Consider the following 13609-nt stretch of genomic DNA (forward strand, 5'->3'; position numbering starts at 1 on the left):
TTCCTATTCCGCCCTGGGTCGCACGGTTTCGCACTCCTTCCCTCTCAGCGTCGACCTCATTTTTTACCATTACTAGTAATCAGAATCAGTGACACCTACACAGTACGTTGTTTGATAAGCTCTTTGTTTGGTCATCTCACCCAGCTTCACTCGCTGACATCGGTTGACAGAGCAACCAAACTAGGCTCCGCTTAACGACGTCAGTGGTCGTATTATCACAGGGTACCTCTACGCTAAGGTACACCGATTTGGTATACAACTACTTAGTACACTGCCTAACCGCAAACGTTCGTCCTCTTGTCTCTCCGCTTGTTAGTCGTTGGCTTCGCCGTCGTTGGACAGCACCGTCCACCGTTCAGACCAATTGATTACCATTCATTGCATCCATTCATCCCATCCGTTGTTTCAGTCCCGTCTTGTGACTGTGTCCTTCAGTTTGTTCCTCTTGCAACTGCTGCTCGCTCGCGAAGCAATCACACTTACCATTTTATCCGTGAAATCTATAGATGATCGAAAGCGAACCCCGCGGCTTTGGCAGGAGAGCTGAGCGAGTCGTACCGGAACTGCAAGGTCACCATCAGCATCAGCCTCAACCTCAAGAGCAGAACGCCCAAGACCAACAGCAGGTTCGACAACTCGACATCAGCGACAACGGCGACGAAAGTAACAGCGTAGCACCTGCCCGTGAGCCGGCACCAACAACCGCGGAGGAGGACGCCCGAGTCATCCGTGTCAGCGAGACCACTACGAATACCGTCAGTGAGACGGCCTCAGGAGCGACACCCGCTTCCAGCGACAACCGTAACAACACCAACATCACCACCAACCCAAACAACAATATGGGTCTCGCCTACAATGTCTACCTCAACAGCGGCAAGATTTATGGGTGCAGGAACTGCAAGACCCATTTGGCTAATCATGAGGACATCATCAGTAGGGTGAGTCGCAGTTAATTTTCTCTCATTTCCCTCCCTTCTTTTTTTTTCTTCTCTTCTCTTCTCTTTGTTTTTTCCCTACCCCTCCTCTCCTCCTTTCGCTTCCTCATGTCCCCTCCTTAACTTTTCCCGGTAATTCCGTTCTAGTCGCTGACATCAAACAAAACCAAAAACACAGAACTTCAGAGGCCAACACGGAAAGGCCTACCTCTTCAACTCGGTCGTCAACGTCGAGACCGGTGAACCCAGCGAGCGCAACATGACGACGGGCCGCCACGTCGTCCGGGACATCCACTGCCGCCAATGCAAAGAGGTGGTTGGATGGAAGTACGATCGAGCCTATGAGCCCAGCGAGAAGTACAAGGAGGGCAAGTTCATTTTGGAGGCCGAATTGCTTGCCAATGTGAACTAGGTTTGCCATGACCTGGTCTGATGACGGTGTACGATGCCTTGGAGCTTGCACTGCATTGCATTGCTGCCGTGCATTGCTATGCTTGAACTTGGAGTGCTGGGGCGCTTAATGGACCATGATGGTTCAGGGGTTGACTGGACGAAGTTGATGAGGCAAGATGGAAGGATAAGTCGAGTCGGATGGCACAGGACGACATAGCGAAGGATGGACAGAAGGACAGACGGACGAGATGATTTACGACATGATACGACTTGGCACGATATGACATGAAGGAAGAAGCGCCTATGGATGACTACCTGCCAGACTACCTGCCGAACAGTTTCGCGAAATTGGCAACATACCACTGCTGCTTCTTGCTGCTCAACGTCGGGCGCTCAAAGATCAAAGGTATTTTGCCAATTTCGCAAGATTATTCGGTAGCTACCTACAGCAGAACCAGGATAAAATCATCAGACGCAGCGTGGCGCAGGCAGTAGGGCAGCAGGGCGCAGGGCGCAGGGCGAACACAGCCAAGCTTATACGCACGGCCCGGAGTATCAAGTCTAAAGGGAATATGCGTATGAATCACGGCAAGCAAGTGACGGAGATGTTATTAGGTATGTTTTTTTTATTTTAGGTTGCGAATCAATAGTTTTCTCGAACTCTATCTGTCCGCACCTGATGATATTTGTTCGCGATCTCGCTGAGCGAGAGTCCAAGTAAAAGGTGGAAGTCTTGATTCGTGCCTCGTGGGTACCGTATGTGCGTCTAATCCATCCCTTTGTTGCAAATCATCTATCTGCGTTCTTTACCGTTATGCACTCAGCACATTCTGCAACAAATATCCAGACCATCTTCCTGCCGAGACATGCATCATCGCTGTCTTACTTTCATCTGTAGTCTACAACCCACTCTTCGGGCCTCAAAGCACCTGTCTGACCATTGCCCACGACCCTCTTCCACAAGTCACAGACATGTCGCGGGTAGTAGACTGTAAACATGTCTTGTTACTCTGCCTGAAAAGTAATGTATGATACATCACCTGTATATGTGTTTATATGCTGTCGCTGCAGAAGTGAACCCTTATCCCATCGTGACCCTTTGTCATCCATCCGAAACCAATCCATTGAACGCCTTACGTCCGTCCCTTTAAGGTAACATCACCACATCCATCTCCTATACCGACCCTGAGTCAACTAACAGCAGGTATCGTGACAAGCGACAGTGATCTCCTACCCTACCCAAAGCTGATAAAACAAACTAAATACCCAAGAAGCCGTAGGTGAAACTGTATAAACCATGTCCTTGTTTACCGTTCGCAAAACACCGTGTCTGTATGTTATACCCTTTCCCCATAATCTGGCTCAGTTATGCTCAATAGGCTCCTCCGGCAACAGCTCCTCCACCTGGCTGACGCGGAGGAACTCAAACGGAGGCTCGACGATGCCGTTAAAGAGGAAAGTAAAGTAAACGAGCAGACCAAAGCCAATGACCTGCAGCCACTTGAACGTCTCCCAGCCGAGACCGAGCGAGACCATCCAGATGAAAAGTGTGCGACACGTGTCGATGGTGGAGCGGGAGGTGGCGCTCACAGAGCGGGTTACGGAGAGGCCAAAGAAATTAAAGCCGCTGTAAAGGAATCAGGGGTGAGCGTGGTGTTCTGTTGATAGAAGGGGAGAAGAGGAGGGATAAAGGGATTAAAGCAAACTTACCCAATGCTGATCATGATCAGAACGCTTGAGATGAAGACAGGTTTGTACTCCCAAAACTGCCTCCATCCCTCCACCATATCGAACGGTCCATACCGACCGGCCTCGGTCCGTCCAATGGCAAAGTGCAAGATGACCATGCCCAGAAGTGTAACGGTAAAGCCAAAGAGGCCCTCCCACCCGACAACACGAATGGGCTCGATCGTCGACCGCTCCAGGATGTACTCCTCCAACACAAACTGCGTAGCAGTAAAAATCTGCGCGCCGGCAATCATCAAGACACCAATGATCACCTTGAGGGCATCGGCGCCCACATCCGCAGTTATAGTCGTCGTAGCACTAGGATGTTTCTGATCCGGCTGAATCGCACCAGCCAGTCCTACAAGTGCCACACCTACCATGACGCCCACCAGCGACAGCCACTGGAAGGCGTACAGCTTGCGGCGCAAGAAAACAACGCTGAAGATGCCGACAAAGAGCACCAGCGCGCCGCGCGTCATCTGGTAGATGGAGGCCGCCACGAGCAGCAGGCCAGCGTTCATGAGGGTAGTACCGCAGATGTCGCAGATGGCGGGGAGCGAGAGCAGCACGACGCGCCAGCCGCGGAGGATAGAGGGGCCGTCGTACTTGGAAGATGCGGTTGAGTCGGTGAGAGGGGTGTGGGAGCGGATGCTGGCGTCGTCGGGGACGGTGGTGTCCTCGTCCTCGCCCGTCCGGTTGTTGATGCGCTCGTAAGTGGTGGATTTGGAGACGTAGCGGCTCCAGAGCGACATGATTCCTACAACCAGCCAGCAGCCCATCTCGCCGACGAACATCTGGAGGGTCTGAATGACGGGCTGCTCAAAGTGCTTCCGCTTGAGCGGGTCGGGGTCGTCACAGTTGCGAACGCATTGGTTGTCCTATATGTACAACGAAGAACGGGTCATCGTCAGCAATGGATCGATGATGGAAATTACCTTGCTCTGCTATGGAGGTTGCGAGGTTTCTTCCTTACCTGGTACTTGGTCAAGAGGGTGTTGCACACTCCAGTAAGTAACATCATTCCCACTAGAAAAGGGATGATGGCCCGCGCGGGTATGATTGACGCCATCGTGTCGGTCTCTCTCTCTCTCCCTTCAGCTCAAGTTTGGTAAATTGAATGTGTCCGAGAGAAAGCTTGAACGTTGCAAAGCTCAAGCAAGAACTGTAAAAAGGTCCAAGTCACCTACGGACGGATGACCGAGATGATCGGCGAGATGGGAGGTTGATCAAGTGATGTGATGCCAGGACTGATAACGATATCGGTAGCCTTCCCTCTTGGACGATCAATGGGGGCGCTAAAGGATACGCTACTGGGCGGAGAGGCTAGCTACCTGCTGCTTTCGGTGCTTGAGGTTGTTGGGAATGATGGTAAACCCGACCGTCGCGATGCGGTTCTGTGTGAACGTGTATCTGTGAAACGCTGGGATTGGTTCCAGATGCCTGAAAAGAACACCTTCGTGGTTGGCCTTGACTTTCGAAATAGTGCGAGTCAATCTGTTCCGTCCGTTTCTTTGTCGGTTTGTGGACAGTTCGTTGCCATGCTACATACTAGGCAGGTCTAGCAGGGCGAACACTCAGTCCGTCGGGTGACAAACGTGGAGTGGAGCAGTGGCTGACGTCCTCAGCGGCATTGAACTAGTGTACGGCTCCCCAGATAAACGCCCGCTGATCATTTCCCTTCCACAACGCATGTATCCACAGGCCCTCAGTGGTGAAACGGACCGGGGGAACAGAGGGAACCGCCTTGAGATTGGTCACTGTGGCTTGAATACCCACGCCGGAAGAGGCCATCAAGGTGTTAGGTTGGTTGGCCTCTGCATTGTAAATCTCTAGATCCCGCTCGAGCCACAACGGCCCAAACCCTTGCTTGCTGCTTCATAGCATCAAGTGACTGTGGTGCATCGAGCCAATAACAAACCTGAAATGATTACGTGGGAATATCAACGTAGAGCTTGTCACTGTCATGTGTCTGGTGGACAGACAGCCTGAAGAAAGAGAGACAGACAGACAGACCAGAGATTCACCGCCTCGCTTTCAGGCCTTGGTCATGCAGTAACTTGAGTACTTTAGTGAGATGGCGATCTCTGCTCGTAGGTTCCATATAATCTTGATACATACTAATAGCCGCGATAACCTATGGTGTTCTACCTATCGTGTTCCATCAAAAAGTTATCGCACTTATTCTCACAGCCCATACAGCGATAACAATGTTCCATATCCTTTCCCAAACTCCCATCATTAAAGCCTCCCGGGTTGTTGTAAACCTTGATCCATCGATTAATGCCTGATCCCAAAGCCCAAACGCCTAATGCCTCTTCCACGAACTCTCTATTTCTCAGGATCGCTTTGTTTCTTCTTCTCTTTGGGCTTCTTGTCGCCAATGTTGTTGTAGTGCAAAATGCCCATCTCCTTGTCTTGTGCCAGCTTCTGCAGATCTCGCTCACTGCAAGGAACACCTTCGATCCTCTTCACCTTTCTTCCCTCAAAGAACATGACCAGTCCACCGACCATAGCGATGATACATCCGACAGCTACCAGAAATCCCGTTGACCAGCTCGGGCGGTTATACCGGTTCATACCCCACATTATACCACACAGGCCGACCTGAGCCAAGGTATTGAGAATCATGCACCAGATCATAAAGTCCATCTTCCAAACCTTGGTGGCCGGTGCTCGAATGCCCGTCAGTGGTGCCTTGGGCATCTTTTCCTGCGGGATGGGAACGCACTGCTTGGGGACATCAGCCGGGAGATTGTCTGGTCCGATATCCGGGGACAGCTCCTCCGTGCCCGGGAGACGAAACCAGCTGCTATGAATCCCAGCAAGCCTTAGAAGGCCTTCCTGCTGTCCCTTGATGCGGTACTTCATCAGAAGCCAGAGATCCCGGAAGCGCCATGGCGCCAGTCCGAACGCAGTGACACAGAACAGACCCGTGAGAACTTGCGAGTCCCACTCAACCCATTTTCGCCTCGGCGAGTTGATATCGTCGCATGTCGGATGGCACATGGCCGGTGCGGCGTTACAGAGCAGAAGGAACAACATGCCACCCCAAGCTACCACGTTGAGCCCATAGAACGTCCAGAAGCAGCCCATTGGCGTTGTAAAGAACTTCCAGAACGAGGAGAGCCCTTGCTTTGTGGCCTCCCGCCAGGAGTACTTGGGCGGAAAGTGATAGCCATTATCGAAAGGCCGTGTGTAGTCTGTTTCTGCGATGTCGCGTTCTGCTGGGACTGCTAAGGTGACATCATCTACCGATAATCGAGCAGGCTTCGTGGTGTCGGTTTGTCGTGAGACCTGGCGGCTTACGAGTGGCTGTTCTGATGTGACGGGTTTCAAGTTCTCCGTCGTTCGATCCTTGGGGGGAGATAGATTATCGTTGGTGCCGGTCAGACTCCCGGCCGCGACATGGTTGTTTTGAACCATCGCAGCTTCTCTGATGAAGTCGTTGATCGAAGGGGGCTGTTGGCGGCCGCGGTTATCAAAGCGTGGCGGGGGGTGACTAAAGATTATTTATGTACTTGGTATTCGTAATGCTTTGGGAAAACAAGAGTGGTGTAAGATGCAAACGATGTCTAAGTAGAGTAAGATGTGGGCATTTCTCAGAGTAAACGAGACCAAAGTCAATATGGGCAAGGTTACTACCTAGAGAAGGAGAGGAAGAGGAAAAAAAAAAAAAAAGAAAAAAAAAAAAGAGAGAACGAAGGGGCGGCCGAGAAGTCAAAGGGCCCGATAGCACTCGTCGTCAGATTTAAGTTCTTGGTCCCGGAACCAGGAACTTGCACCCTTGCAGAGGGCACGGTACCTGCAACTGACGACACAGGAGGGTCACCTTACTTGTGTACAGGACGCACCGACTAGTGGTGCAGCTGCTCAAGGGGGCAGAACAGGAGGGAGGAAGCGAGGAAGTCGACACAACCACAAACCGCCCAAGGTAACGGCGACTAGGGGGGGGGGGGGGGGGGGGGGGGCAAGCGAGTGACGGGATGGGCCAGACCTCAATCCAACAGCCTATACTGTACGCGTATAGCCGGAGCTTAGCTCCCCCAGGAACCTGCAGACACTCAGCCCCGTCGTGACACACCCTCCAGAAACCCAGAAAGACGACCCTATCCAACAGAGAATACCCTGGACCCTCAGTTCATTGGTGAACCTTTCCCGTCATCTCGGCCTACTCTGTGGTCACTGGGAGCGTGTGGAATGGCTTGACGGGATCAAACACGGCCGACGTAGCGGTGATGTCATGCCGCATGTGTCAGTAAAGCTTCAAGGTTACGAGGCAATTCGGAAAAAGTGTTCGAACGTGTCGTGTCAACGGGAGGTGATGTGAAGATGAGATGTCCATGGGAAAAACATCCGAAAACCAAAGTTGTCCATACTGCCGTATTTCAGCGGCCTCCATGTTCCAGGCTCGCCTGATCTTCCTTAGTGACCCACTTTCTCTCCAGCACTGATAGAGAACCCCTGCTGATTGCGTCCCTTGAGGTCGTACCCGACCTGACCCTTGTGGTTGAGACCCGCTTTAAAATGGAGTCTGGATCAACCCCGCCAACGGACAAACAGATTCGCGAAAATGAACAAGACTGCCCGGACATCAGGGCAAGCTTCTTGCTCGGCCCACATTGACAAGACAACAACCATCTCATTCAGTCAGTCAGTCACCCCAAACGCCAGACTGTCTTACCATTGCCAACATGTCGGCCGACCAACACCTCCAAGCTCTCACAAAGGTTGTGGTGAACAACCTGGAAAATCAACACGACTGGACTCAGGTCCAGATACACATTCAGGACAACCTCCCTCGACCTCTCATCTATGGACTCCCGCCAAAGCGCCTCTATGTGCACCCCGATGAGCAGATCGACATCATCAAGGCCGAGAAGCAGTTGAACCAGCGTGTTCCCCAGGAGCCTGAGCTGGAATGGGTTCTTCCGCTGCACCTGGCTGAGAAATGGTCCATCAGCGACTTCGCGGCCGTCTTTGATGCCATCACGGCCATCCCTCCCGGAGGCGAGTTTGTGAACGCCAACGAGGATGCCCAGTGGCAGTTATGGAGGGGCCCGAAGCGTGGCAAGCGTATCTTGCTCGCGACCGTCCAAGATGATTCAACTGTTACGTACTACTGGATGCACAACGGCCTCGTGAAGCCTAGACAGAACTGAGAGAGTTACCAGGCACACCAAAGTTCCGCATCCGTCGGTGCATTGCGGTAGTTGTCTGTCTGTCTGTGGAAGTACTTGTAGATGGCTAGGCTATTTGGTCTCCCCGACATAGAGTTCTACTCATGCGTATGACATATCCGGCGCGAAGAAACCATAGCTCCTATTCAAGGTGTGAAGATCACCTTCTGTACCTTCATGTTATCAAAGAGATCATATCCCTCGACAGCCTCGGCAAGGGGCATGATCTTGTCGTACATGAAGCTATACGCGACAGAAGGTCAGCATCTTGTGTCAACATTCGTACAAACCAACATATATCGGTGCTTACCCAAACTTGTGCTGGTTTCTACCCATCACCTCCAACGCTTCCGGGAAGATGGACCGCACCGGACACCGGCCCATCTGTACTCTCAAATTTTTGCTGTTGCCGGGAGATTAGCCAAATCATCCATTATCCATCATCTCATGAGACGAGGCACGAAGGGGGAAATTTACTTATACCCATCTTCACTCGACCAAGGCAAATCATAGTGTCCCTGGACACCAATACTGCTGATCACTCCAAATGGCCTCAAAAGCTCATACGCCGTCTTGAGCGCCGGCCTGCTTCCCACCACCTCAACCACCGCATCCGCGCCCCTCCCCTCCGTCACCTCCTTAATCCTCTTCACCATCCCTTCCAGCCCAACACCTCCCTTCTCAACCTCCGCAAAGTTCAACGGCTCCGCGCCCAGCTCCTTCGCCAACGCCAACCTGCTCTCCACACAATCCACAGCGAACAAATGCTTAGGCTTGTACTCCAGCGCCGACACAACTGCACAAAGCCCCACAGGTCCACAACCCACCACCACCACCGTCGCCTCCTCCGGGTTCAGGTCATGCATCAGTTTAAACGCATTTTTCGCGCCGAAATATCCCGTGGGGAAAATATCCGCCATCAACACCAACGCCCTCTCATCTTCGATCTCGGGCGGGGCCACGACTGCGGTCCCGTCGGCAAGGGGGATGCGGACGTACTCGGCTTGTCCGCCGTCGAGCCCGGGGGAACCGAACAACAAAGAGGAGGCACAGCGGGAGGAGAAGCCGTGAAGGCAGTAGAAGCAGGTGCCGCAGGAGACGGTGAAAGGGGCGACGACCTTGTCGCCTACTTTGATGGTCTTGACAGAGGGGCCAACGGCATGGGCGACGCCGGTGAATTCGTGACCCATGATGAAACCTGGGGTTGAGGCCTCGCGGCCGCGGTAGGTGTGGAGTTCACTTTGGGCAGTTGTTGGTTAGCGGTGGTCGGTCAGAGGTGTGCTTTTGGTGATGGAGAGAGGGGGATTGATCGGTGGCAGTGAGGCAGGTGAAAGAGAGAGGGGAAACGGAGGAGGGTGGTAGGGAGGATAGGTCATGATGGGTGAGATACTGGGTGAGGTGTGTAGCATGTTATACTGAGCCTAGGAAACCAAGCCCAGAGGATAAAACCTACGAGCCACACAGAGCAGTCATCTGCACCTTGACAATGATGTCCCTAGGATCTTGCACTGTTCATTCATTCATGCACTTGCGTTAGCCCATGTCACACACAAAAGTCCGTAGTGCTGTAGAGGATGATGATTTGCAGTCAGTCTGCCCATTTGGACTCGGGACTCGTTATGCCATCTGGGGAAGGTCTTGATTGAGTTTGTGCTCAGTGTGAGATATAAGTCTAGCATGATCAAGACCACCGTATGTATCATGGAGTGGTGGTTGAGAGTGAAAACACAAGATGCGGAAGGCTTACCCTCAGGAATCGGCCTCTCCTGAACTGAAACCTTCTTGGGTCCTTCAAAGACTACGGCCTTCATTGTCTTCTTTGCTTCTGTCGACATTTTTGTTTCTTGATTTCTTGGTATCCAGAGGCCAATTAGCTTGTTGAACTTTTGTGTGGTTGTGTTGTAGTGGTGCCTCCAGAAATTGTGTGGTAGAGAGGATAACAATGGCGATGCTGATGATGTCTAGAATGTCGCATGTTTTGTGATCGACTTTCCCCTCAGTTTCCTTTTCTGATTGCATGCATCTAGGAAAACTCATTGACTAGTGTAGTACACTGAACGACTGAAACATACCCGCTGGAACTAATACCCGATCGGCCGGCTGTCTGAATGTTTATCCCGAGGTTAGATCTAGAGTGACCAGTGACCACACCTATTTACTATTATACTTGGGTGGTCGACTTTGCTCCAGCGAGCGATCTCGGAGAATCGTAGGAGGAGTCCGAAGAGGGGCAAACTCGGGGTTGTGAGGGGTCAAAATTCCAAGTAGCACCGGCTTTAAGTGGAGTAGTTCGTGGCATTCAGATTCCTTGTTTTGGCACCAAGTAGGGGTCGACGTCTTGGTTGGTTATTGATATTCAAGAGGTTTGTTACTAGATATATCACAAACTTCATCGCTAGCAATAAACCCGCCGCCCCCTTTTCCCATGTTCAAATTCATGACTTTTCCAATCTTCAATGTCCAATGTTCCCCAAAACGCCCCGTGTCCGACCGTTGTATTTGTCCCCAATTGTCATTATCGTGAAAACTCGTGCGATGACGTCCCCTGATCCAATCAAGAACGCCAACAACCAAGACGGGTGATACAAAATGGTTCTAGTAGCTCCGTGCTCTTCCGTCTATGAATGTATTCAAAAAAGGGGACACCTTTTGTCGCATGTTTCCTCATTCTACACATCGGCAATGGCGTCGCAGACCCCAAGCAGAGTCATACCCAGGAAAGCAAAGAAGATGCTCATGTTCCTGTTGTGGGTCAAGCTCAAGCTCTCCCCAAAGAGCTGCAGTGCCACGCTGGTCATGATACCCGCAGTGACGGCAAACAAACATCCATATGCTGTGCCGTTGATCGTGATGTTGCTGTGCTTGGCAACCTTGAACCACAGCACTGCAACTCCGGCGCCCAGCGGCTGACTGAGACCACCGAGTAATGTGGCCCAGGCAATGGCCTTGAACCGGCTGTTCAGCGCCATGTACAGGGGCAGGGCCATGGAGAATCCCTCGGCGATGTTATGAACGAACAGGGCCATGAAAACATTGAAGCCGAGCGAAGGGTTCACATGGTTGGTGGCGTAGGTGATGAAGCCCTCAGGAAACTTGTGAAGCGCAATGGCTATAACAGTCTGCAGGCCGATAGAGAGAAAGGCGTTTGTCGGTACGTGATGATGGTGTTGAGCCTCGATATCCTCCTCTACTGCTGAATAGCCAGTGTCGTGATTTTCTCCGTCATGGTGATCGTCGTGTCCATCGTGGTCGGCACGGTCTGCGTAACCGACAGACGACTCTCTGGAACAGGTTCGACTCCGTACTTGGTATATGGGACTGTTGAGGGAATCTGGTACCTCGCCAGTACCCACGGACTCTCCGGAACGTATGACTGGGAGGGTGGCGGGACGCCCAGGGGGGATGGAGCGCGCACCAATGTGTCTGAAGCACTCCTGCCCACAAGGATCCGTATATCCGAAACACGGGCCATCGCCATCGCAGTGAAGCTTGGTGTCCTTCACAAACGATAGTACTCTGCTCGTCATCTGGCGTACGGATGGGCGTCTGCTTTGGATGCCGCTGGTGCTGCGGGTCTGTCTTCCAACGGTATGTGAACGACCAAGAAGATTAGGCCTGACTGGGGGAACTGACTGCGCCTCGTGGTCGGTCTCGGTCGGTAGCAGGGGAGTTGATTCGGTCGCATGCCCATTCACTTCAACCATGGTTGGTGTTTCTGGAGCTTCCGAGGATAGCGTCGTGACGGACTGTCCATGGGTGCGGCTCGCCCAAGGCGGCTGGTGATGATGATCATCATAATGGGGCTGATGTTGCACATTTGCGTGTGGGTTATGGGAATGGTCGCACCCAACAACGTGGGAGGGTATAAATCGATGGAGGACTCGGGAGACGACCTGAATGCCGAAAAAGCCAGCAATGTAACAGCCCATGTTGATGAGGCCTGCGGTCTTCTCGTCCCGCCCCTCCGTAGTGAGGTATCGCAAAGCAGACGGAAGCATGCTAAACAAGGCCGAAAATATCTGTGGTACATTCAATAGTTAACTCGCCATGTTCTTGCAAGGTCAAGGAAAGCCACTAAGAGCCAGGTCTGAAGAACACTAACCATAACCCCAAAACTCAGACTCAACGAGCCTGATATGAAGACATTGCTCCCCTGTATACTAAACTTGCTCTTGATGTTGAAAAAGCGGATGGGGACATCGACGCAAATGATGGTTGATCCAAGAATGCATGCTAGGGATTGCTCGTCAGCTTGGATGCTCGAGAAACTCAACCCACACACATGATCGATACAACGAAGGGTGATGGATACGAACCCAAGCCACTCACGACGGTCAAAATCCACCCTCGGGTGTCATTGTCGATCGCGGTTGTAAGCATCGTGGCCGGAATTGGCTGAGGATGCAAGGTTGCCGGATTGTCGCTTTACGCCGCCCGTCTGTAGTCGGTTGCTGCAGTCTCTTCTATTCGTGATGACGGCGTGTATAGTCCGATATCTATCGAGGAGGACCAAAAAGGGACGTTGGCGTCAACTGGACGAGCGAGCCTCACAAGTTCGATCAAGATGGTGTTTGGATGGAAACTAAAAGGCGGCGAGGCAAGATCAGACGCAGGCGAGAATCTAGCAGGTCCCGTCCGTCGTGGTTGAGAACCTCAACGGCCACACACAACCAGCCCAGACAATATAGGACACAGGACAATCAATTGGAGCCCGCTCTTGGGCGGCGGGTTTGGGGCCTGGGGTTGGATTGTTGATCCGGACCGGCGCTTGGAGATCGAAAACTTTGCTAGTGCAGTGTGCGCTAGTTTTGAGGACCTTGCTGGCACACGGTAGCCGGCCCTGGATGGGCTGTTGGCGTCGTGAAGGTAGTAAGCAGGTGATCAGATTGGATGGAAGAAAGTCAATGGGTCAGATAAGTATTGTTTCGGTCGGTAGGTACAATGGAGTGCAGGTGCCTGGGGCGCCGAGTGCGGAGAACGAAGACAATGCAAGATGCAGGGCGGATGCGGAGGGAACTTGCAGCCTTGGATGGGCGTCGACTGCAGTGCCGCAAGTTGATAGTGACTGCCGGTTTTGACGTCGAAGAAGTCGATTGATTTTGGACCGAGATATCCAGGCTGAGGTTGTGAAGGCGAACAATTGCAGCTCACGCAGGCTTTTTAACAAGGACCGTCCGTTCGTGATAAGAAGCAGCGAAAGCAACAAGGATCTTTATCATCGATGCCATCATAGGTCTCCTTCTTGGCCTTGTACCTACCAAACATAGACCACAGATCCCCGATTTGGACTCGGCCCACTGTGTTTCTTTTTTTTGTTTGGTAGCTGTCATTAGCAATTGTCCATTATGAGTCTCAACAATTCGGCTTTCTGATGGA

At 52.2% G+C, this 13609-nt stretch overlaps 6 protein-coding genes across 6 annotated transcripts; 2 read left to right on the plus strand and 4 right to left on the minus strand.

Moving 5' to 3' along the window:
* The first annotated feature begins 59 nt into the window (after positions 1–59).
* Positions 60–1480, plus strand: B0T23DRAFT_113401 (yippee-domain-containing protein). Its single transcript, XM_062831906.1, has 5 exons — positions 60–102; positions 171–238; positions 317–434; positions 507–938; positions 1114–1480. The coding sequence occupies exons 4-5, from the start codon at positions 507–509 to the stop codon at positions 1345–1347; spliced, it is 666 nt and encodes a 221-aa protein (XP_062694051.1). The 5' UTR covers positions 60–102; positions 171–238; positions 317–434; the 3' UTR covers positions 1348–1480.
* A 1210-nt stretch (positions 1481–2690) lies between these two features.
* On the minus strand, positions 2691–4125 carry B0T23DRAFT_427610 (uncharacterized protein; the record flags this gene model as incomplete). Its single annotated transcript, XM_062840075.1, has 3 exons — positions 2691–2955; positions 3039–3934; positions 4030–4125. 3 exons carry the CDS (start codon positions 4123–4125, stop codon positions 2691–2693), a joined length of 1257 nt encoding a protein of 418 aa, XP_062694052.1.
* A 992-nt stretch (positions 4126–5117) lies between these two features.
* B0T23DRAFT_377076 (uncharacterized protein) lies at positions 5118–6729 on the minus strand. The gene has a single exon (XM_062837006.1). It carries the CDS (start codon positions 6477–6479, stop codon positions 5385–5387), a length of 1095 nt encoding a protein of 364 aa, XP_062694053.1. The 5' UTR covers positions 6480–6729; the 3' UTR covers positions 5118–5384.
* A 704-nt stretch (positions 6730–7433) lies between these two features.
* Positions 7434–8312, plus strand: B0T23DRAFT_113566 (tRNA-splicing endonuclease subunit Sen15). Its single transcript, XM_062831907.1, has one exon. The coding sequence runs from the start codon at positions 7748–7750 to the stop codon at positions 8213–8215; it is 468 nt and encodes a 155-aa protein (XP_062694054.1). The 5' UTR covers positions 7434–7747; the 3' UTR covers positions 8216–8312.
* A 67-nt stretch (positions 8313–8379) lies between these two features.
* Positions 8380–10068, minus strand: B0T23DRAFT_394729 (chaperonin 10-like protein; the record flags this gene model as incomplete). The annotated part of the gene is made up of 5 exons (XM_062838145.1): positions 8380–8476; positions 8544–8636; positions 8711–9472; positions 9687–9741; positions 9981–10068. The coding sequence occupies 5 exons, from the start codon at positions 10066–10068 to the stop codon at positions 8380–8382; spliced, it is 1095 nt and encodes a 364-aa protein (XP_062694055.1).
* Positions 10069–10902: 834 nt separating this feature from the next.
* B0T23DRAFT_315151 (Zinc/iron permease) lies at positions 10903–12613 on the minus strand (the record flags this gene model as incomplete). The annotated part of the gene is made up of 3 exons (XM_062834844.1): positions 10903–12252; positions 12336–12466; positions 12550–12613. The coding sequence occupies 3 exons, from the start codon at positions 12611–12613 to the stop codon at positions 10903–10905; spliced, it is 1545 nt and encodes a 514-aa protein (XP_062694056.1).
* Positions 12614–13609: the final 996 nt, after the last annotated feature.

This window comes from Neurospora hispaniola (genome assembly GCF_033458365.1).
Source record: "Neurospora hispaniola strain FGSC 10403 chromosome Unknown B0T23scaffold_3, whole genome shotgun sequence".
Classification (NCBI taxonomy): Eukaryota; Fungi; Ascomycota; class Sordariomycetes; order Sordariales; family Sordariaceae; genus Neurospora; species Neurospora hispaniola.